General features: G+C 45.1%; 2 protein-coding genes across 3 annotated transcripts in view; both read right to left on the bottom strand.

Moving 5' to 3' along the window:
* Window positions 1-13,030, bottom strand: part of FECH (ferrochelatase) — a 90,819-nt gene extending 77,789 nt beyond the window's left edge. The window contains exon 1 of the mRNA XM_050768059.1: window positions 13,027-13,030. The gene's annotated coding sequence lies outside the window, so the exon portion shown is untranslated. The remainder of the gene's footprint in view (window positions 1-13,026) is intronic.
* The window catches only part of NARS1 (asparaginyl-tRNA synthetase 1), an 82,626-nt gene that overhangs the window by 5,546 nt on the left and 54,771 nt on the right, over window positions 1-22,309 (bottom strand). Inside the window, exons 2-11 of one of the 2 annotated variants that reach the window (XM_050768057.1) lie at window positions 15,032-15,116; window positions 13,909-13,988; window positions 9,308-9,466; window positions 9,132-9,221; window positions 7,409-7,487; window positions 4,849-4,919; window positions 2,550-2,636; window positions 1,499-1,720; window positions 1,188-1,387; window positions 667-802 (exon numbers count right to left, since the gene is read on the bottom strand). In XM_050768057.1, the coding sequence (XP_050624014.1) occupies window positions 667-802; window positions 1,188-1,387; window positions 1,499-1,720; window positions 2,550-2,636; window positions 4,849-4,919; window positions 7,409-7,487; window positions 9,132-9,221; window positions 9,308-9,466; window positions 13,909-13,988; window positions 15,032-15,116 (1,209 nt within the window). Of the gene's footprint in view, window positions 1-666; window positions 803-1,187; window positions 1,388-1,498; window positions 1,721-2,549; window positions 2,637-4,848; window positions 4,920-7,408; window positions 7,488-9,131; window positions 9,222-9,307; window positions 9,467-13,908; window positions 13,989-15,031; window positions 15,135-22,309 lie in introns of those variants that run through there. The other variant, XM_050768058.1, reaches the window with a different exon arrangement.

The following is a 22,309-nucleotide window of genomic DNA, read 5'->3' as shown; positions in this document are numbered from 1 at the left end:
AATGTGTATATACGTAAATGTAAACATTAACACTAAAATTTCCATTAAAAACTATTATTATAAAATATTATTATTATAAAATATTACTTCAGTTAGGGGTGGTGGCTTATGCCTGTAATCCCAGCATTTTGGGAAGCTGCGGTGGGCAGATCACTTGAGGTCAGGAGTTTGGGACTAGCCTGGCCAACACAGTAAAACCCCATCTCTACTAAAAATACAAAAATTAGCTGGGGGTAGTGGTAGGCTCCTGTAATCCCACCTACTCAGGAGGCTGAGGCAGGAGAATCGCTTGAACCTGGGAGACAGAGGTTGCAGTGAGCAGAGATCGCGCCACTGTACTCCAGCCTGGGTGACAGAGTGAGACTCCGTCTCAAAAAAAAAATACATATATACACACACACACACACACACACACATATATATAGAAAACGTCAGACTAGAAAACTATGTAGACATTCCTAAAATGGAAAACATGAGTCTCTTCTTACATAACTGAAAACATTATAAAATTATCGACAATGACTAACATCAAATTCTAGTCTTCAAAATAATTAGTCACTTATTTCAGCTCACCAAGCCATCAAATCTACAAAAACTGAGGATGACGACTTCATTGTCTTCCAAAAAAGGACTGTAACTTTTTCTTTCCATAAACACTGCACCTACCGGGTTGAGCTCATACACTATGCTCCCTGCAGGAGACTTCAATATTCGATCTACCACATCACAAACCAAGTCCTCCAACCGGTTCAGGAGGTCATCAAAGGTCAGGAAAGGACACTCAGCTTCCACGTGAGTGTACCTGAAGAACAAGACACTAGTTCAGAACTGCTTTTCTCCTGCACTGTTTTTTCCTCCAGCAAGGCTTTTAACATCGGGAAGCTGTCCATAAAATTCCAACAATGCTACCAATTCCCAGCTTTGCAAATTAGCTGTGGACTCCCCTCTTCTCCACTGAGTAGCAATTTCCTGTTTGTTCCTTCATATATAAAAGATCAAGTCAAAGTGAAAAAAGAGACCTTAGCTATGATCTAAGGTGGCAAAACTTTGTTACATGTTCTTCCGTTAACCACTTAATGTATCAGTTTTTTGTTTTTTTTTTAAACAGACATAATTTACCTACACTAAGATTTCTTCTCTAAAGATATGAACTAAAAAGAAATAAAAACAAAAAGGCAATTTCATACTCAGCCAGGTGCCTTCGTGTTCTGGACTGCTCTGCCCGGTATGACTGCGCAATACAAAAAACATCTCCCAGGGCTGGGAGGCAGGTCTCCAAGTACAACTGAGAGGATTGAGTCAAAAATGCCTCTTCTCCAAAATAGTTAAGCTTGAAGAGTGTGGCACCACCTTCTACTTGTGTTTGAACTAATGATGGAGGAGTAATCTGTTCAAATGCAAAGAAGGAGTAAATCAATGTCTATCGTGAGCACCACTATTCAAGTTTCAAAATGGCAAAAAACGTATTGTTTGCAAAAGCTGACGAACACATACTTACTTCATGGTACCCCCTATCAAAGAAGTGATCTCTAAAGCACCTGGTGATCATGGATCGCGCTTTTAGGATTTTGGACATGTTTTCTCCTCGGATCATCATGTGTCTGTTGTTGAGCTGGACGTCAACGTCGGACTCCTCATTGATCAGGTTGTCAGCTCCTCCAGCAGGGGCCAACCCAATTAGCTCCCAGAAGTCACAACTCAGCTCATGGCCACCTGGAGCCTGCATTTTTAAAAAGTGGGGTCCAGAGAAAGAAGGAAAAGGAAATAAAAAATTAACAGTATTGAGGATTTTAATTTATGTCAAAGTTTTGGTAAGCTGAGATTTTTAAGAACCTCATAATTCTCTTACTTTAGTTTTATATTGATATTTTTATGAATATTCTTTCTGGATACACACTCACATACACACAAATATCTTTTTTGAGATGGAGTCTCGCTCTGTCGCCCAGGTTGCAGTGCAGTGACACAATCTTGGCTCACAGCAACCTCTGCCTCCTGGGTTCAAGTGATTCTCCTGCCTCAGCCTCCTGAGCAGATCCACCCACAGTGTGGATGGGCATCACCCAAACGGCTACCAGCCTCGCTAGAAAGAGCAGGAGGAAGAAGGTGGAAGTGCAGACCTGCCAGGTCTTCCGGCCTTCATCTCTCTCCCATGCTGGATGCTTCCTGTCATCGAACATCAGACTCCAAGTTCTCCAGCTTGTGGACTCTTGGACTTACACTAGTACTTTGCCAGGGGCTCTTGGGCCTTCGGCCACAGACTGAAGGCTGCCCTGTCCGCTTCCCTACTTTTGAGGCTTTTGAACTTGGACTCAGCCACTACTGGCTTCCTTGCTCCATAGCTTGCAGATGGTCTATCGTGGGACTTCATCTTGTGATCTTCTGAGTGAATTCTCCTTAAAAACTCCCTTTCATATATACATCTATCCCACCAGCTCTGTCCCTCTGAAGAACCCTAATACATATGCCAAATGTACAAACCAAGACACTGGAAAACAAACCAATAAATAAACTATTCGTTCACCCAGTGCAAAACTCAATCCACTCACCTGCTTGCCCTTTGGGGTAAGATTTAGCATTCCATACACTGCAACACTGCTCTCCGTGGACAACAGTACTCCATTGTAGCACTGACACTATAAAAAGGTCAAAGCTCAACTTTAGTTATTCACATTGATTTAAAAATTCTACCATATAGAAAATCAAAGGGATTATTTACAAACAAGTTATCTGATCAAATACTAGTAAAATAAAGAGTGAGATGGCCACATATTATTAATATTAAAATATAGCTATTTTTGTGGAAGACAGAGGTTTATCTATACATACACAAATACATGTAAATATAAACATATACATGTAAATACACACTTTACATACATATGAATAAACAACACTGACCCACATCACTTAAAAATATCTGGACAGTTTATTTATTTATTTATAAAAATCTAGACTATTAAAGTAACATACAGGTTGGGCACAGTGGCTCATGCCTGTAATCCCAACACTTTGGGAGGCTGAGGTGGGAGGCTCACTGGAGCCCAGGAGTTCAAAACCAGCCTGGACAACAAAGGGAGAGAGAAATAAAAATTAGCTGGGTGTGGTGGTTCTTGCCTATAGTCCTAACTACGTGGGAGGCTGAGATGGGAGAATTGCTTGGGCCTGGGAAGTCGAGGCTGCAATGAGCCATGATGATGCCACTGCACTCTTTTTGAGAAACCCTGTGTCTCAAAACAACAAACAAACAAACAAAAACCATACAGAGCCCATCTACACTATAATCACTTCTTACTAAAGTCATTAGGAAAAAATTGATAGGGGACTCTGAAAGGAAGAAGTCAGGCTGCCAACACCTGAACCCACTAGTCAAAAAAAAGACAACCAGCCAGGCATGGTGGCTCACACCTGTAATCACAGCACTTTGGGAGGCTGAGGCGGGTAGATCACCTGAGGTCAGGAGTTCAAGACCAGCCTGGCCAATATGGCGAAAACCTGTCTCTACTTAAAACAAAAAAAATAGCTGGGTGTAGTGGCATATGCCTGTAGTCCCAGCTACTCGGGAAGCTGAGGCAAGAGAATCACTTGAATCTGTGAGGCAGAGGTTGCACCAAGCTGAGATCACGCCACTGCACTCCAGCATAGGTGACAGAGCAAGAATCTGTCTCAAAAAAGAAAAAAAAAAAAAAAAAAAAAAACCACACCTTACGTGCCTCTTGACGTGATGCAACTAAAAGAACGTAGCTTTGCCCAAGTAGTTGTGCCAAAAAACTGAACCTAATCAGACTTAATCTGCAACTTCCAATTTATAAAAAATACAGAGACTAGAAGAACATGCTAAAGAACACCACAAGGATGCAAACAACCAAATCCGGAATGTGAGAAGTTCCACAGGACAATCCACCAGGGTTTTCCCAACAAATCTATATCAGTGGGTGGGTGAGAGCAGAAAAGAGCATGCAAAGGGAGCAGCAGAGTTATAAAGAAAATGTCAAAGTCATATTACTAAATGCAGCATGTTAATCTTGTTAGAATGCTCATTCCAATCAACCAACTATAAAAAGGCAGTATGAACTGGTAAGAATCTGGATATTAGATCATATTTAGTAGTTGTATTAATTTGGTGGAGGGTGTGATAATAGTAGGTGACTATATTATCTGTCCTTCTTTCTTTCTTTTTTTTTTTGAGACAAGGTTTCACTCTATTGCCTAGGCTGGAGGGTGGTGGCATCGTCTTGGCTCACTGCAACCTCTGCCTCCCTGGCTCAAGCCATCCTTCCACCTCAGCCTCCTGAGTAGCTGAGACTACAGATATGCACCACCACACCTGACTAATTTTTGTATCTTTTGTAGAGACAGGATTTCACCATGCTACCAGGCTGGTCTCAAATTCCTGGGTTCAAGCAATCTGCCCACTTCAGCCTCCCGAAGTGTTGAGATTACAGGTGTGAGCCACCATGCCCAGCCACATTATTTTTCTTAGAGATGCATAAGCATGTGTATTTAAATGATATGATGTCTGAGAGGCACTATCTTACCAGGATTAGCCATATACTGGTAGTTACAGAAGCTGGGTGACGAGCATTTGAGGATTTTTTTATATGGTTCTATTTTTTAATGTGCTGGAAATTTTCCATAAAAGTTTTCTTCCCCTAGCCTTATTAAGGTATAATAAACAAATAAAAATTGCATGTTTATAGTATACAATGTGATGTTTTGATTTATTGACATTCATTGTCAACAAAATAAAAATTTTAAATAAATGTATAGATTCTAGAATTCCCAGAACAACAGAGGAATCTACTGAAAACATCTAATTTTCAGGCATAAGTAAGAGAAAATATTTACCAACTCATCCGCCAAGACACACTGAAGATAACCTGTACCATCTCGCAACACCAGAAACATTAAATTCTTTCCTAAAAATGAGAAATAATAATTTAGGCAGACTGTTCTCAAAGCACCAAATTTTATATATATATATATATATATATATATAAAAATAATTTTAAAGATAGGGTCTCACTTTGTCACTCAGGCTAGAGTGCAGCGGCACAATCACAGCTCACAGCAGCCTCCTGGGCTCCAGCAAACCTCTCACCTTATCCTCCCAGATAGCTGGGACTACAGGCACATGCCACCACACCTGGCTAATTATTTTGTAGTGACAGAGGTCTCACTGTGTTGCCCAGACTGGTCTCAAGCTCCTGGGCTCAAGCAGTCCTCCTACCTCAGGCTCCCAAAGTGCTGAGATTACAGGTATGAGCCATTGCACCCAGCCATGACTTAATCTTATCTAAAGGAAACTCCAAGGTTAAACACTGAAGTTCAGACCTCCCACATGGCTCCCTACCTGTGAAGTAACCACTGGTAATACCACTACTCAGTATTTGTAAAATATTTTATTTTCAGTGTTTTAGACTTTCAAATCCTACATGATCCCCAAGATCCATACAACCAGGGGAAAGCAAGACAGAAGGCAACATGAGTTAAGGCATTACGCCTTATCCACCCTTGAATCCCCTGCAATGTCTGGTGTAGTACTGTGCACTCAGTGGGTGATGCATAAATGTTCTTGAACAAAATCACTTTTTCTTATTTATGTCTCAAAGGTCCATCACTGAAATCTACTTAAACATTTCATTTGTATTTTTTGTTCCCTCCTGACCGCTTTTTTTTTTCAGAGGGAGTTTCGCTTTTGTTGCCCAGGCTGGAGTACAATGGCATGATCTCAGCTCACTGCAACCTCCGCCTCCCAGCTTCAACTGCTTCTCCTGCCTCAGCCTCTCGAGTAGCTGGGATTACAGGTTCCCACAACCACACCCGGCTAATTTTTGTATTCTTAGTAGAGACAAGGTTTCACCATGTTGGCCAGGCTGGTTTTGAGCTCCTGACCTCAGGCAATCCACCTACCTTGGCCTCCCAAAGTAGTGGGATTATAGGTGTGAGTCACCGCACCTGGCCCATCCCACTTTTTTTTTTTTTGAGGAGTCTCGCTCTGTCGCCCAGACTGGAGTGCAGCGGCTGGATCTCAGATCACTGCAAGCTCCACCTCCCAGGAGGTTTACGCCATTCTCCTGCCTCAGCCTCCGGAGCAGCTGGGACTACAGGCGCCCACCACCTCGCCCGGCTAGTTTTTTTTGTATTTTTAGTAGAGACGGGGTTTCACCGTGTTAGCCAGGATGGTCTCGATCTCCTGACCTCGTGATCCGCCCATCTCGGCCTCCCAAAGTGCTGGGATTACAGGCTTGAGCCACCGCGCCCGGCCCCATCCCACTTTTTAATGAAAGATTTGCTAATCCCTCACAATAAATAGTAAAATTAATAATATTTATATATTATAATAATAAAAAGGGAAAGAGGAAACAAAATGTCAGAACCAAGCGAGAATGCAAATACACTGTTTATAAGAGTCAAAACTATGGCCAAGTTTCAGACTCAGATGTAAACTTCCTATGGTAACACCCCTTGGTTTTTGCTAAATAATTAAAACTGGTCTCAAACTCCTGACCTCAGGTGATCTGCCCACCTCAGCCTCCCAAAGTGCTGGGATTATAGGCTTGAGCTACCACGCCCAGCCAGATTTCCAGTAGTTCTTATTGCTGATGAATTTTTCTATTATTTCCTTAGTGATGGAGCTGGGGTTTTTTGGCTACATTCACCAGCCCCTTCCTCTACTCATCTCCTTTCTCGCTCTGTTGCTCAGGCTGGAGTGCAGCGGTGCAGTTTCTGCTCACTGCAACCTCTGCCTCTTGGGCTCAAGCGATCCTCCCAATTTGACAAATACTTGACAAATATTTACTGGACATGTCTTCATCACTGTAATTGCTAACTGTTAAAATAGCATTTAAAAATTTTTATACTTTCAATAGTCATTTTAAACAAGAACAAATTTAAGATATAAATCACTCTATCCTTTAAAGCCAGGTGAGGTGCTATGTGCCTGTAATCGCAGCTGCTCAGGCTGAGGCAGCAGGATGGCTGGGGGCAGTTCTAGCCAGCATACCAAAAAACAAAAAGAGGGCCGGGCATAAGCGCTCATACCTGTAATCTCAGCACTTTGGGAGGCCAAGATGATGGATCGCATGAGGCCAGGAGTTCCAGACAAGACTGGCCAACATGGTGAAACACTGCCTCTACTAAAATTACAAAAAATCAGCCAGGTGTGGTGGCAGGTAACCTGTAATCTCAGCTACTCAGGAGGCTGAGGCAGGAGAATTGCTTGAACCTGAGAGGCGGACGTTGCAGTGAGCCAAGATAGCACAACTGCACTCCAGCCTGGGCAACAAAGTGAGACTCTGTCTCAAAAAAAAAAAGGCAGAAAAAAACCCTTGCAAATCTGTGTTTTTCTTCATCTAAGACCAGAGATATTTAAAAATTAGAAAGAAGGAAAAGCTTTGCCATTTACCTTGCCTACGCAGCCTGTGGACCCAGCCAAACACCTTTACTCTTTGGCCTCTATATCCTTCTAATGCACTAATCTTCACCTGTCAAATTGAAATAAATAACATTTGTTCAATAATGTCATTTATACACACCAACTTTTTCACTACTATTAGACAGACGGTAGTAAAGTGTTAAAAATCACAAATGGTTCAAAACTGGAGACAGCCCCTCTACTGCAGGTCAGAACCAAACACATTTCACTGTATTGGAGTGGTTTAAAACAAAAAAACAATTCAAGTCTTTCTTAGGGTAAAACTGGTAATGAGAAACACCCAGAAGAATTTCACGTATTGCTAGATGAAATTAATTAATAAATGAATTCATTTGTCGTAAGTGGAGCACTTGCGTCCCACAATAGCAACAATCCCAGTCCACACGGAACCTTTTCCGTGACCCCACAGTTCTTCGATACCTTCCAGAACCTGGTATCTAAACAAGGCTAACTTTTGTTTGGGGGATGAAGGAGAAAGGAGATGAGTAGAGGAAGGGGCTGGTGAATGTAGCCAAAAAACCCCAGCTCCATCAATAAGGAAATAATACAAAAATTCATCAGCAGTAAGAACTACTGGAAATCTGGCTGGGCGTGGTGGCTCAAGCCTGTAATCCCAGCACTTTGGGAGGCTGAGGTGGGCAGATCACCTGAGGTCAGCGGTTTGAGACCAGTCTGGCCAACATGGTGAAACCCCATCTCTACTAAAAATATAAAAATTAGTCAGGCATGGTGGCGGGCACCTGTAATCCCAGCAACCTGGGAGTCTGAGACAGGACGATCACTTGAATCTGGGAGGTGGAGGTTGCAGTGAGCTGAGATCTCCCCACTGCACTCTAGCCCGGGTGACAACAGCGAAACTCTGTCTCATAAATAAATAAATAATAAAATAAAATAAGAACTACTGGAAATCAAACCATTTTCATTCATAGTCCAGCAATCTATTTGGGTTCCAGAAAGAACAGAAGGAAGAAGAGTGAATCTAATTTCACAATTCACAAACTTTTACTCTATTTAAACAAACATGAAAATCATGGATTTCAACCTCTTCGTTTTATAAGCAAACTGACACTAGAGAGGGTTAAATCACTTGACCAACATCATGAAGCGCAGTCAGGCCTGGGTCCCCCATCTGCTGGCATTCAATTGGGACAGAATTCATTCAACATGCATTTACTTGACGGTGTAATAAAATGAACCCCTAAAGAACTAGCCTCATAACTCTAAAACATTATTTCTCTATGTCCCTTCTGAAAGGAAAGTAGGCCAGGCATGGTGGCTCATGCCTGAATTCCCAGCACTTTGGGAGGCTGAGGTGAGAGGATCCCTGGAGCCCAGGAGTTTGAAACCAGCCTGGGCAATATGGGAGCCTGTTTCTACAAAAATTAAAAATAAATAAAAGTTAGCCAGGTGTGGTGGTGCATGCCTGTGGTCCCCGCTACTTGGGAGGCTCGCTTGAGCCCAGGAGGCAGAGGTTGTAGTAAGCAGAAACTGCACCACTGTACTCCAGCCTGAGCAACAGACCGAGATTCTGTCTCAAAATAAATAAATTAAAATTTAAAATTAAGAAATAAAAAATAAAAGGAAAGTAAAAACAAAATGTAAAGGAACAAACCACATGGCATGCCCCTCACACACAGAAATAATGATCTGAGGTAGCCAAGTCCACGGTATTTGAAAAGATAAACAAACTTACACACTTTGGCTCTGGGAGAGCTGGATCGTTTTTAATGGTAATCTTCTTTGCTTCTTCCAGGTTCTTTTCTCTTCGTAAACTATCTTCTGCCTAATTTTAAAGATGAAGCAGTTGGTTAACATTGTTTCCAGAGTTCTAACTTTAACAACGTTCACTGTGGCAAGTTCAGGACTCACCTCTTTCTTTTCCCGGGATTCACTCTTCATTTGTTCCCTATGCCACATCTTTTTAATGTTCTTCAACTGTGATTTAGAAATAACATTCCACCTCTCATTTTCTTTTTGTGAATCTACGTAAATGGTAGGAAATGGTTCTTTTCCTACTGTCATCAAAGCCTTGGGTAGGGAGGAGAAAAAAAGACAGTTCTTGAACATCGTACAACACTTAAAATCAAAATAACACCTCAAGTATAAGGCAACTTGAACAATCTAAGCATAAAGACCCCAACAACCAAAAGCTGATGTCGGCGGAGTGACTGGTTGAACATTTAAGCAGCACACTGGTTGGCTGGGCATGGTGGCTCACGCCTGTAATCCCAGCACTTTGGGAGGCCGAGGTGGGCGAGGTCAGGAGATTGACACCATCCTGGCTAACATGGTGAAACCCCGTCTCTACTAAAAACAATATACAAAATTAGCTGGGTGTGGTGGTAGGCACCTGTAGTCTCAGCTACTCAGGAGGCTGAGGCAGGAGAATGGAGTGAACCCAGGAGGCAGAGCTTGCAGTGAGCCGAGATCGCGCCACTGCGCTCCAGCCTGGGCAACAAAGCAAGACTCCATCTCAAGAAAAGAAAAAACAAAAGCAGCACACTGGCTAAAGCTCAAGCTCTGAGGTCCTCTCACAAACAATTCCAGCAAGTTCGGGCATACACTATACAGTTCTCCAGGACAAGCAGACTACAAGCAACAGATCTTAAGTGGCTGTAGCAACCAGCACAGATATACAGACAACAGAAGAGACACCTGACAGCAAAAGCCAACTGCAGGTGACATCTAAAACGTAGTCCTCTGTGAGAAATCAGAGAAGTGTCAGACATTTTTGAAACTTTCAACAAAACAATGGTTAAGAACACAAAAAGGGGCTGGGTGCAGTGGCTCACGCCTGTAATCCCAGCACTTTGGGAGGCCGAGGCAGGAGGATCACAAGATCAGGAGATCGAGACCATCCTGGCTAGCACAGTGAAACCCCGTCTCTACTAAAAATACAAAAAATTAGCCAGGCGTGGTGGCAGGCGCCTGTAGTCCCAGCACTTTGGGAGGCCGAGGCAGGAGGATCACAAGATCAGGAGATTGAGACCATCCTGGCCAACACAGTGAAACCCCGTCCCTACTAAAAATACAAAAAATTAGCCAGGCGTGGTGGCGGGCGCCTGTAGTCCCAGCTACTTGGGAGGCTGAGGCAGGAGAACGTCGTGAGGTGAAGCTTGCAGTGAGCCGAGATCGTACCACTGCACTCCAGCCTGGGCGACAGAGTGAGACTCCGTCTCAAAAAAAAAAAAAAAAAAAAAAAAAAAAAAAAAAAAAAAAAAAAAAAAAACCCCAAAAAGCTAAACTCATTTAATCTGAAAAATTCCCACACTGTAGAATACCTCTTTGCAACAATGGAACATATCAGGCATTGCTGTGTTACATATCATTTGATAGTTTATCGTTTGTGGTTTTTAAAACACAGTTGAAAATATATAAAAGATGAATACTTTAAAGCCTCAAATAATCTTTCGAAATCTCTTCCAAGTTATTAAACCAAACAAGAAATGCAATGAATTACTCTCTTGTTGCAAGATCTGCAGCCTGTAAAAACGGACTTTTTCTCAGTTCTATGACTGCTGCAGAGAAAGAGGGAATCTGGATCTTTTGAAAACATTCAAGGGCTGGGTGTGGTGGCTCACGCCTGTAATCCTAGCACTTTGGGAGGTTGAGGTGGGCGGATCATGAGGTCAGGAGTTCGAGACCAGCCTGGCCAATATGATGAAACTCCGTCTCTACTAAAAATACAAAAACTGGCCAGGCGTGATGGCACACGCCTGTGGTCCCAGTCACTCGGGTGGCTGAGGCAAAAGAATCTCTTGAACCTGGGAGGCAGAGGTTGCAGTGGACTGAGATCGCACCACTGCACTCCAGCCTGGGTGACAGTGCGAGACTCTTTCTCAAAAAAAAAAAAAAAAAAAAGAAAAAAAAAGAAAACATTCAATAGTCCATCCTTTTAACAACTAGACATTGTAAGAATACATGTAGGGGCTGGGCGCAGTGGCACACGCCTGTAATCCCAGCCTTTAGGAGGCAAGGTGAGTGGATCACCTGAGGTCAAGAGTTCGAGACCAGCCTGGCCAACATGGTGAAACACCATCTCTACTAGAAATAATAATAATATTTAAAAAAAATTAGCCAGGCATGGTGGCGGGTGCCTGTAATCCCAGCTACTCAGGAGGCTGAGGCAGGGAGAACTGCTTGAATCCAGAAGGCAGAGGTTGCAGTGAGCCGAGATCACGCCACTGCACTCCAGCCTGGGCAAGAACGAAAGTCTGTCTCAAAAAAAAAAAAAGATAGCCATTGATTAAAATGCAAAACCAGGAGAGAAGGTCCCATGAATACATCTAAGTCCTTCAGAATTCACTTACTACCCGACAGTCTGTACTGATCCCTCCTTTTGTATCACTGAAATTGAAAGAGCCAAACTATCAGTTCCCAAATCAGAATGCTACGCTTTTGTTAAGAGTGACATTCTGCAAACGTTCATCTAAACAGTGTTGCTAGTTTTTGGGAGCTGCAAAATGAGGCAACCAACAATCCAGAAATTAAAGATTTCCCCTTAAGAGTGGTTAAAAAGTAAAACCCAGCCAGGAGTGGTGGCTCACACCTGTAGCCCCAGCACTTTGGGAGGCCAAGGCAGCAGGACTGCTTAAGCCCAGGAGTTTAAGACCAGCCTGGGCAACATTTGTAGACCTCATATCTACAAATAAGAAACACATTAACTGGGTGTGGTAACATGCCCCTGTGGTCTGGGCTACTTGGAAGGCTGAGGTGGGAGGATCCCTTAAGCCCAGGGTTGAAGCTGCAGTGAGCCATGATGGTGCTACTGCAATCCAGCCTGGGCAACAAAGTAAGATCCTGTCTCAGAAAAAAAAAAAAAAAAAAATTAAAAACAAGTACCCATGTATGACACACCAAAGTATAACCATATGGTATGATCTACAAGAGGAGAGAGGAGAATGCTCCCAGGTTAGGAGGACTTGACAGTAACTATAAATGTTGTAACACAGTTAACAAAAGGGAGGCACAGAAAAAGGAGGGTCAAGGCACCGCTTTTCCTAACATACTTCAAGGAAGGAACTTTGTTGTTGTTGCTGTCCAGGGTGCAAAGCAGTGACACAATCACGGCTCACTGCAGCCTCAACCTCCTGGGCTGAAATAGTACCCTCATCTCAGTCTCCCGAGTAGCTGGGGCCACAGGTGCATACCACCATGCCTGGCTAATCTTTTTTTAAAAAAATTTTTGTAGTTGGCAGGGTGTGATGGCTCACTCCTATAATCCCAGCACTTTGGGAGCGTTAACATCCTATCTTTATTTTTTAAATTAAATTTATTTAAAAAGTTTTAAGAAGTTAAATTTTTTGTAGAGATGAGGGTCTTATCACGTTGCTCAGGCTGTTCTCAAACTTCTGGGCTCAAGCAATCCTCCAGTCTCAGCCTCCCAAAGTGCTGGGATTACAGACCTGAGGCACCAAAGCCCAGACCCAAGAAACTTTTAACCATCTTCCTTATGTGGCAGTTGTAGCCAATGGATTCTAGCATATGAGTTCACAGCTAAGTCCATGGTCTATTTTAAGAAGGTTGTCTTAGGCCACACTTTACCCTGATACAATCAACTACCTAACACCCACGTTGTGAGTCCAAGCCCCCCCCCTTTTTTTTTTTTTTTTTTTTTTTTTTTTACTTTTGAGACAGGGTCTCAGGCTAGAGTGCAGTGGCACAATCATGGCTCACTGCAACCTCCACCTTCCAGGCTAAAGCAATCCTCCCACCTCAGTCTCTGGAATAGCTGGGACCACAGGCACGCACCACCATGCCACGCTAATTTTTATGTTTCTTTTAGAGACAGGATTTCACCAAGTTGCCCAAGCTGGTTTCAAACTCTTGGGCTGAAGCGATCCATCTACCCCAGCCTCCCAAAGTGTTGAGATTATAGGCTTGAGCCACTGCACCTGGCCTGAGTCCAAGTTCTTGACAAACCTCTTTGAGAATGAGCTAAACTCATTCAAGGATTCTAGATCCTGAGAAATAATTGCACGTTAATAAATTGGCATTCTAGCTTCAAGCTCCAAGTCATGAGTCAGCTCCAAGAATCCATTCTTGGTGTGCTGGTATCAACCAGGTCTTGGAGTCAAATCTCAGGATCATACTCTGAATTGTGGTAAATTCACCAAAAGTCCTCTCAGGAGCCCCCTGGTCATGAGCTCACTGTGATTGAGGAAAGATAACTTTTATCTTTACAAGAATTGAAAATCCAGCAATCTGACTCATTGCAGAGAAAGATTCCAAGAAGCAATGCCATGTGGTAAAAAAGAAGATACCTTTTTTTTAAAATGTTAAAGTAAGTTTAGACTTCCATCATCTAACAATCTTAAAGTCACATATCTGTCCGCATTCCTTACTTTCCCTTTTCTGAAAATTCTCTTTGGAACTCAGGGTTTGAAATTAAATTCTTGACAAGTCACACGATAATTGACATAAGTCATTAATAAATGCAGTCTCATTTTCCTAATGAGAAGAGACTCTACCTTTAGACCAGTTTTAAATGGTTTCTCCTTGGTTCCATCTCCCGTGGCATCGCATCCCTCTCGGTCAGAGACGTACAGCTCTGTTGTTTGACAAAATGAGGGTAAGTTGTGGTCTGACCATTAACTATTAGTCACCTTACTACTTTATTCATTCCTTACCTTTGTAAACAGAACAAGCATCGATTAGTAAAAATTACTGAGGTCCATAAGAAATTAATATCCTAATTATTTCCCCACTCCATTTCAATAACATCCATCTCATTAAAAACATTAGTTAACAATCCAGGTTTTCAAAATGAACTCTGATCATTTCACTTTGTGATATTTATTCTATCCAACTGGACACCCAAAAATAAAACAAGGGCTTTGAAGTTGGTCAGACCTATGCTGGAATCTTCGATTTTGTACCTTAAAAGGAAGGGTGATTCTGGAGAATTTACTTAGCCTTTCTGAGCTTATTTCTTTATCTATAAAATAAGAAAAACAATCCCCATCTTGAAAGGCTGTACTGAGGATGAAATAAAATAACACATACAAATCAGATATCCCAGTGCCAGTTTTTGTAGAGATGGCAAATAAACACCAGCTCCCTCTGATCTTCAAAGGAAACAGAAGCTCTGAGGTTGGAAAATTTCAGGCCTCACAACTAGTAGGTCTGAACAGTGACATCCATACAGGTCTCTCTCTTTTTTTTTCTACTGCACAGTATGGTCTCCCCGGAAACCTCAATAAAAAAATGAGGCTGGGAGAAAAACAACTGGAATCCTAAAGCCTCTTCCTGACGATCACTTTGAAGATCTGCGGGAGTAGGGGCTACCCTGTGTCTGAACCCCTCCCAGCGCCTGAGTCTCAGCGTAATCGGGATGTTTCTCAGCGGCGCAAGGGCAGGGCCCGGAGCCATCGCCAGTGCAGCCCGGGAGAACGACGGACTCGGGGAAGCCCGGCCTGGCCCTTCAAGTCCCGGGCCCAGCGAGGGCCAGGACCCTCCCTTCCTCCCTGTAATCGGTCCCCAAACATTCGCGGGGCGCCCACTCTAGTACGCACTAAGGAAAGCGCCGGAACCCGGATGGAGCAGAGTTCCTGCCCCAGGCAGGGAACACCGCGCCACACGAGTCTCACCCACCTAGCACCATGCCTGCAGTGGCCCTGGTCACCTCCAAGGACATAGACTGCAATACCGCCAACGTCTTGCCACGCCGACGTGCACCAACGGCTTCCGCGACTCCGGCGTTGCATCAGAGAGCGCAGAGCAGAGACCGCCTGCGTGAATCAACCGACCGCCGCGGTTCCATTGGTTACGAGAGGCGGGCGAGCGGCGCCGGGGCCGCCATATTTGGTGAGGGCAGAGGCAACTTCCGGATCCGGAGACGCACCGCCCCACGCGTTTGCGCAGGTCGGAGTGCACAGCCTGGCCCGGGGCTGCTTGGCCCTGGAGACCCTGGCACAGCGTCACTTTTGCACTCTTCCTTCCCCACCTCCCCAGCTTTCCTTTCTGAACCTTTCAATTCTGTCCCAGCTGGAGGCGTGCGGTTCCTCTTGCAAACCAGACCAAAGGATGTCACCCCGATCCCCAGATGCTGGAGGCTGGTTGAGTTCATGTCACCAGCAAACACCATGCCAGCTGCGAGACTGGGTGCGCGGCGGTGGAGGGGACGCAGCGGGATGCGTTAACTTTCTCACCTCCGTGAACCAACGTCTCTCGGTGTTCAGGACAGGAACTATGGTGTATGTTCATTTAAAAATTACAAGGATTACTGTTAGGGAGTCCATAATAATGTGGTGGAAAAGAACAAAAGGGCTTCGGAATACAAACCTGGGTTCTGCCTTTTACTAACCGTGTGTCTTCAGATAAATTATCTAATCTGAATGAGCTTCATTCAGCGAGTTTGGGGACCGATTGCAGGGAGGGAGGGAGGGTCCTGGCCCTTGCTGGGCCCGGGACTTGAAGGGCCAGGCTGAGCTTCCCCGAATCCGTCGTTCCCCCAGGCTGCCATGGCGGTGGCTCCGGGCCCTGCCCCTGCCCCGCTGCGAAGCATCCCGATTGCGCCGAGACTCAGGCGCTGGGAGGGGTTTATCTGTGTCTTCAGATAAATTACCTAATCTGAATGAGGTTCAGTTTCTCTGTTTGTGAAAGATGATGTAAGTTCACTGCCCGGGCATGTAAGAGGTGCTAATAAAGGATCTGTCATCATTTTCAACTTTTTTTTTTTTTGGTGGTTTTTTTTTTTTTTTTTTTTTTTTTGGAGACTGGGTCTTCTCTGTTGCTCAGGCTGGAGTGCAGTGGTGCTGTCATAGCTCACTGCACCCTCGAACTCCTGGGCTCAAGCGAGCCTCCCACTTCAGCCTCCCAAGTAGCTGGGACTATAGGTGCACGCCACCATGCCTGGCTCGTTTATTTTTATTTTTATTTTTTATTTTTGTGGAGATGGAGGAGGGGAGGGGTCTCTCTGTGTTGCCCAGGCTGGTTTCCAACTTCTAGGATCAAGTGATCCTCCTGCCTCAGCATCCCAAAGTGCCCGGCCCTTTATTCTCTATTTAGTGGACTACCAGGGTTTGTCCCTGAAGCAAAAGAAAACCCTTTTTTTATGAAAGGTCCTCAAAAAAATAACTCCATATATAGGTTCAGGGCCTATCAAGAATATGAACCAGGTCCAGGCGCAGTGGCTCACACCTGTAATCAACCCCAGCACTTTGGGAGGCCAAGGTGGGTGGATCACTTGAGGTCAGGAGTTTCAGACCAGTCTGGCCAACGTGGTGAAACCCCGTGTCTACTGAAAATACAAAAATTAGCCAGGCGTGGTGGCACGCGCCAGTAATCCCAGTTACTCAGGAGGCTGAGACAAGACAATCACTTGAACTCGGGAGGCAGAGGTTGCAGTGAGCCGAGATCGTGCCACTGCACTCCAGTCTGGGTAACAGAGTGAGACTCCATCTCAGAAAAAAAAAAAAAAGTACCAAATACTATTCCTAAGGAATGTTTCACCTAATTTTATGAACTTCTCTCTTTTCCTCTTTGCTGAATGTTTTCTGTTGGCTCATGAATTAGTATCAATTGCTGCAAAGCAAATTATCCCACACCTTAGCAGCTTAAAACCCCAAACATTTATTACCTTAGCAGTTTCTTTTGAGACAGTCTCAGTTCTGTCACCCAGGCTGGAGTGTGCAGTGGTGCAATCTCAGCTCACTGCAACCTCCACCTACCAGATTCAAGAGATTCTCCTGTCTCAGCCTCCCAAGAAGCTGGGATTACAGGTGTGTACCACTACACCTGGCTAATTTTTGTATTTTGAGTAGACACGAGGTTTCACCATGTTGGCCGGGCTGGTCTCGAACTCCAGACCTCAAGTGATCTGTCCACCTCGGCCTCCCAAAATGCTCGGATTACAGGCCTGAGCCACCACGCCAGGCCCTACCTTGCACAGTGTCTGATGGTCAGGAATAAGGTAGTGGGTTAGCTGGAGGTCCTGGCTCAGGTCTCTCATGAATCATGCTGAGGGCAGGGTCTGCAGTCATCTGAAGGCTTGGGTGGGTGGGATCTGCCTCCAGGCTCAGTCACAAGCTGTGGTCAGAAAACCTCAGTTCCTTGCCAGGTGGGCTCCCCGTAGAGCTGCTAATGACACAGCCGCTGACTTCACCTAAAGCAGGTGATCAGAGAGAGAGAGAATATTAGTTACCTTTGTTTTATAATAAATTACCCCAAAGCATCAAATGGCATTTGTTATCTCACATTTCTGTGGACTAGGAATCTGGGCACGGTTTAGCTGAGGACTCGGAGCTGAGTCTCTCCAAAGGCTACAGTCAGCTTAACTTGAGATTCTTAAGTCTCACCTGGGGTGGATCCCCTTCCACACGCACTCAGGTGGGTGTTGGCCAAAGGTCTCCCTCAATTCTTTCCACACAGGCCTCTTGCTTGGCTAAAGCCAGCAACCAAGATGGAATTTAGAACCTTTAGTTGCCTGATCTCACAAGGGATATATCCCAATACTTTTGCCATATTTGATTAATTAGGATCAAGTCACTTGGTCCAGCATACACTCGAAGGAAGGGTATTACACATGGGCATGGATGCCAGCAGGTGGGAGTCATGGGCCATGAAAAGGTCCCCACTGCAGTGACCAAAACTGAGGTTTCAGTGCCTTTTCTAACCTGGCTTGTTAGGTGAAATGTCATTGTCTCTGCCATATTCTACTGGTTACACAGACCAGCCCTGGAGGTGAATACCAGGGGTGCAGCTCACTGGGTACTATCTTAGAGGCTGCCCACCGTAGCCTGTCCAGATGAATTTCTCCACTTCATCCTGCTCTGCCCCAGAGGCTGACTCATGTGAACCACATTGATGGGCTCCCTCGTTCTCTGACTCCTGATCAGCTGCAGCCAATGGGGAACACTTGTGGAAGAACAGAAGTGGGATGTGAGGTTGGGGTCCTTATTCCCCTAGCTCCTCATTGCAGGCTGGCTGCATCCTCACTTGAGGGCTGCCGCTCCTGCCAGGTGGCACCAAGAGATTCATCTGAACTGCCCTTCATGAATTTAGTTTCATCTGAACATTAAAACTGAATTTACTGGCCGGGCATGGTGGCTCACATCTGTAGTCCCAGCACTTTGGGTGGCTGAGGCAGGCAGATCACTTGAGGCCAGGAGTTCAAGACCAGCCTGGGCAACATGGCAACATCCCGTCTCTATTAAAAATACAAAAATTAGCTGGGTGTGGTGGCGTGCTCCTATAATCTAGCTACTCAGGAAGCTGAGGCAGGAGAGTTGCTTGAACCCGGGAGGTGGAAGTTCCAGTAAGCCAAGATCAGGCCACTGTATTCCAGCCTTGGTGACAAAGTGAAATTCTGTCTAAAAAACAAAAAAATAAAAATTGAATTTACACAGCAACATTCCGTTGTGAAATAAAAAGTGTATGTAGAACTGTACAAGCAGGCTGTACAAGAGGGTCATTTAAATTCCCACTTCTGCCTCAGCCCACACCTATAAACTCATAGGATTTCTCTATGTCCAGTTAGTGCAGGATGGAAAAATGGGCCTAGTGTTGACATCTGCATAATATTCTGGCACGTGCCAGACATGAACAACCAGTCTACTCTAGCCTCACTTGGAAGAAGCCCTAAAAAGACAGTGGTGAAGCTGGGCGAGGTGGCTCACACCTATAACCCCAGCATTTTGGGAGGCTGAGGCGGGCGGATCACCTGAGGTCAGGAGTTCGAGACCAGCCTGGCCAACATGGTGAAACCCCATCTCTACTAAAACTACAAAAATTAGTTGGGCGTGGTGGCAGGTGCCTGTAATCCCAGCTACTCAGGAGGCTGAGGCAGGAGAATCACTTGAACATGGGAGGCAGAGGTTGTAGTGAGCCAAGATCACACCACTGCACTCCAGCCTGGGCGACAAGAGGGAGACTCCATCTCAAAAAAAAAAAGACAGTGGTGAAGGGAAGTCATCTCAGATGGTGGAACTCTGAGCACTGTGCCTGGTTTTCCACTTCTCAGCTAAGTAGGGATGGCCTGAAGGACCAGGCCGGGAATGGTGGCTCGCGCCTGTAATCCCAGCACTTTGGGAGGCCTAGGCGAGTGGATCACCTGAGGTTGGAAGTTCGAGACCAGCCTGACCAACAAGGAGAAACCCCGCCTCTACTAATAATACAAAAATTAGCTAGGCACAGTGGGACATACCTGTAATCCCAGCTACTCAGGAGGCTGAGGCACAAGAATCGCTTGAACCTGGAAGGCGGAGGTTGCAGTGAGCCAAGATTGCACCATTGCACTCCAGCCTACACAGCAAGAGCAAAACTCCATCTCAAAAAAAAAAAAAAAAAAAAAAAAGGACTGATGGACACTGGCTCGAGGGTTGGCCAGTTGATCAGGGACTAAGAAAGAACAAGATTAAAAATTAGGTACAGGAGGTCTGGTGGGGATGTGGATAGACCTTTTTGAATGGGCATTGAATGTGAAGATTTCTTGTCCTCTGCAAACATCCATCAGAAGGCATTCGGTATGGAGGAGGTCTCTGTCATCTGTGGATGTTGGACTTTTCCTCCCAAAACATCTCAGTTCTTGCTCAAAGAGCCCATATGCGAAGTGGCTATAGTAACAGGATAGAGGGTATGCATGTGTTCAGCCTCATGAACTGCCCTTCATCCTGGCTGATCTGGCTGGCCACTGTCACTGTTACGTGCCCAGCCTGCCAACAGCAGAAGCCAAGTTTGAGAACCTGATAGGCCACGATTCTTTTTTTTTTCTTTTTTCTTTTTTTGAGACAGAGTCTCACTCTGTTGCCCAGGCTGGAGTGCAGTGGTGCAATCTTGGCTCACTGCAACCTCTGCCTCCCTGGTTCAATCAATTCTCCTGTCTCAGCCTCCCGAGTAGCTGGGACTACAGGCGGCCACCACCACACCTGGCTAATTTTTGTACTTTTAGTAGAGACGGGGTTTCACCATATTGGCCAGGCTGGTCTATAACTCCTGACCTTGTGATCCTCCCGCCTCGGCCTCCCAAAGTGCTGGGATTATAGGCGTGAGCCACCGCATCCAGCCAGGACACGATTCTTTAGGGGGACCAGCTGGCCACTTGACGGCAAGTAAATTACATCAGACTCTTGGAGGAGGCAGCAATATGCCTCCCAGGTATAGACTCTGTCCACATAGGGATGTGCCTTCTCTGCCTGCAGCACCCACATCTATGGACTTACAGAATGCTGCATGTGTCTTTACGGTATGCAGCATCTCTCACCCTGGGACACATTTTTAGTAAAGAAAGTGTGAAGCCGGGCGCGGTGGCTCAAGCCTGTAATCCCAGCACTTTGGGAGGCCGAGACGGGCGGATCACGAGGTCAGGGGATCGAGACCATCCTGGCTAACACGGTGAAACCCCGTCTCTACTAAAAAATACAAAAAACTAGCTGGGCGCGGTGGCGGGCGCCTGTAGTCCCAACTACTCGGGAGGCTGAGGCAGGAGAATAGTGTGAACCCGGGAGGCGGAGCTTGCAGTGAGCTGAGATCCGGCCACTGCACTCCAGCCTGGGCGGCAGAGCGAGACTCCGTCTCAAAAAAAAAAAAAAAAAGAAAGAAAGTGTGACAGTGAGCTCATACCTATGGAATTAATTCGTGGTCTAACCATGTGCTTTGTGTTAGATTATTATATAAAGTAATCAGACATGCTCCTGTGAACCCAGAAAATCAGAGACAGGTCTCAGTTAATTTAGAAAGTTTATTTTGCCAAGGTTAAGGGTGCATCCATGACACAGCCTCAGGAAGTCCTGATGACATGTGCCCAAGGTGGTGGGGCACAGCTTGCTTTTATACATTTTAGGGAGACATGAGACATCAATCAATAGAAGAATTACATTGGTTAGGTCTGGAAAGGCAGGACAATTTGAAGCAAAGGCAGGAAGACTCGAAGCACGGAGGGGTATTCCAGGTCACAGATAAGTGAGACACAAACGGTTGCATTCTTTTGAGTTTCTGATTACTGTTTCCAAAGCAGGCAAGTAAGATGTGCATATATCTCAGTGAGCAGAGGGATAACTTCGAATAGAATGAGAGGCAGGTTTGCCTTAAGCAGTTTCCAGCTTGAGTTTTCCTTCATAAAAAGGAAAATATTTTCGGGGTCCAAAATATTTTCTTTTCACACTCCCCTCTCCCATACAGAAGGAATATACTTCCCTGCTTCATTTCTGCTGGGCTTAGCCATGTGCATTTACTTTGGCCATAGGATATTGGCAGGTCTGATGCAAGCAAAGGTTTACAATGTGTTTGTGCAGTTGATCTTGTGTTTTTGCTTCTGCCATTATTAGGGAAGCTGGGGCCTGGGAAGGCCAGAGTGACACCATTTTCAGTTCAGCTCCATCTTGAGACTAAGGCACATTCCTTGCCAGTCATGACCCATGGTCATAAGATGTTTACAGTCGAGAAAACAGCCTAAAGATACCTGCAAGGACACAATCCTGTAACAACAGAACGACCCGATGTCCCAATACTCGCAATATATGCTTTCAAGATAATTATAGTTATGCTTACTTACACACTAAAATGTCAAAGACAGTTTTCTTTACATCAACAAAATAATAAATTTTGTCATGCTGTCAGCCCACATGCACATAGGTACAGCCTTTACATAGACAAAACCCCTATATAAGAAAAAGTTAAAACAGGTGGGGCGCAGTGGCCCAGCAGTTTGGGAGGCCGAGGCGGGTGGATCACCTGGGGTCAGGAGTTTGAGACCAGCCTGGCCAACATGGCGAAGCCCTGTCTCTACTAAAACTACAAAAATTCGCCGGGCATGGTGGCAGGCGCCTGTAATCCCAGCTACTCAGGAGGCTGAGGCAGGAGAATCACTTGAACCCAGGAGGCAGAGGTTGCAAACCGAGATTGCACCACTGCACTCCAGCCTGGGCAAAAGAG

Source organism: Macaca thibetana, chromosome 18 (genome assembly GCF_024542745.1).
Source record: "Macaca thibetana thibetana isolate TM-01 chromosome 18, ASM2454274v1, whole genome shotgun sequence".
Taxonomy (NCBI): domain Eukaryota; kingdom Metazoa; phylum Chordata; class Mammalia; order Primates; family Cercopithecidae; genus Macaca; species Macaca thibetana.
Note: the sequence above shows the minus strand (reverse complement) of the source record. Positions and strands in the feature narration are given on the sequence as shown.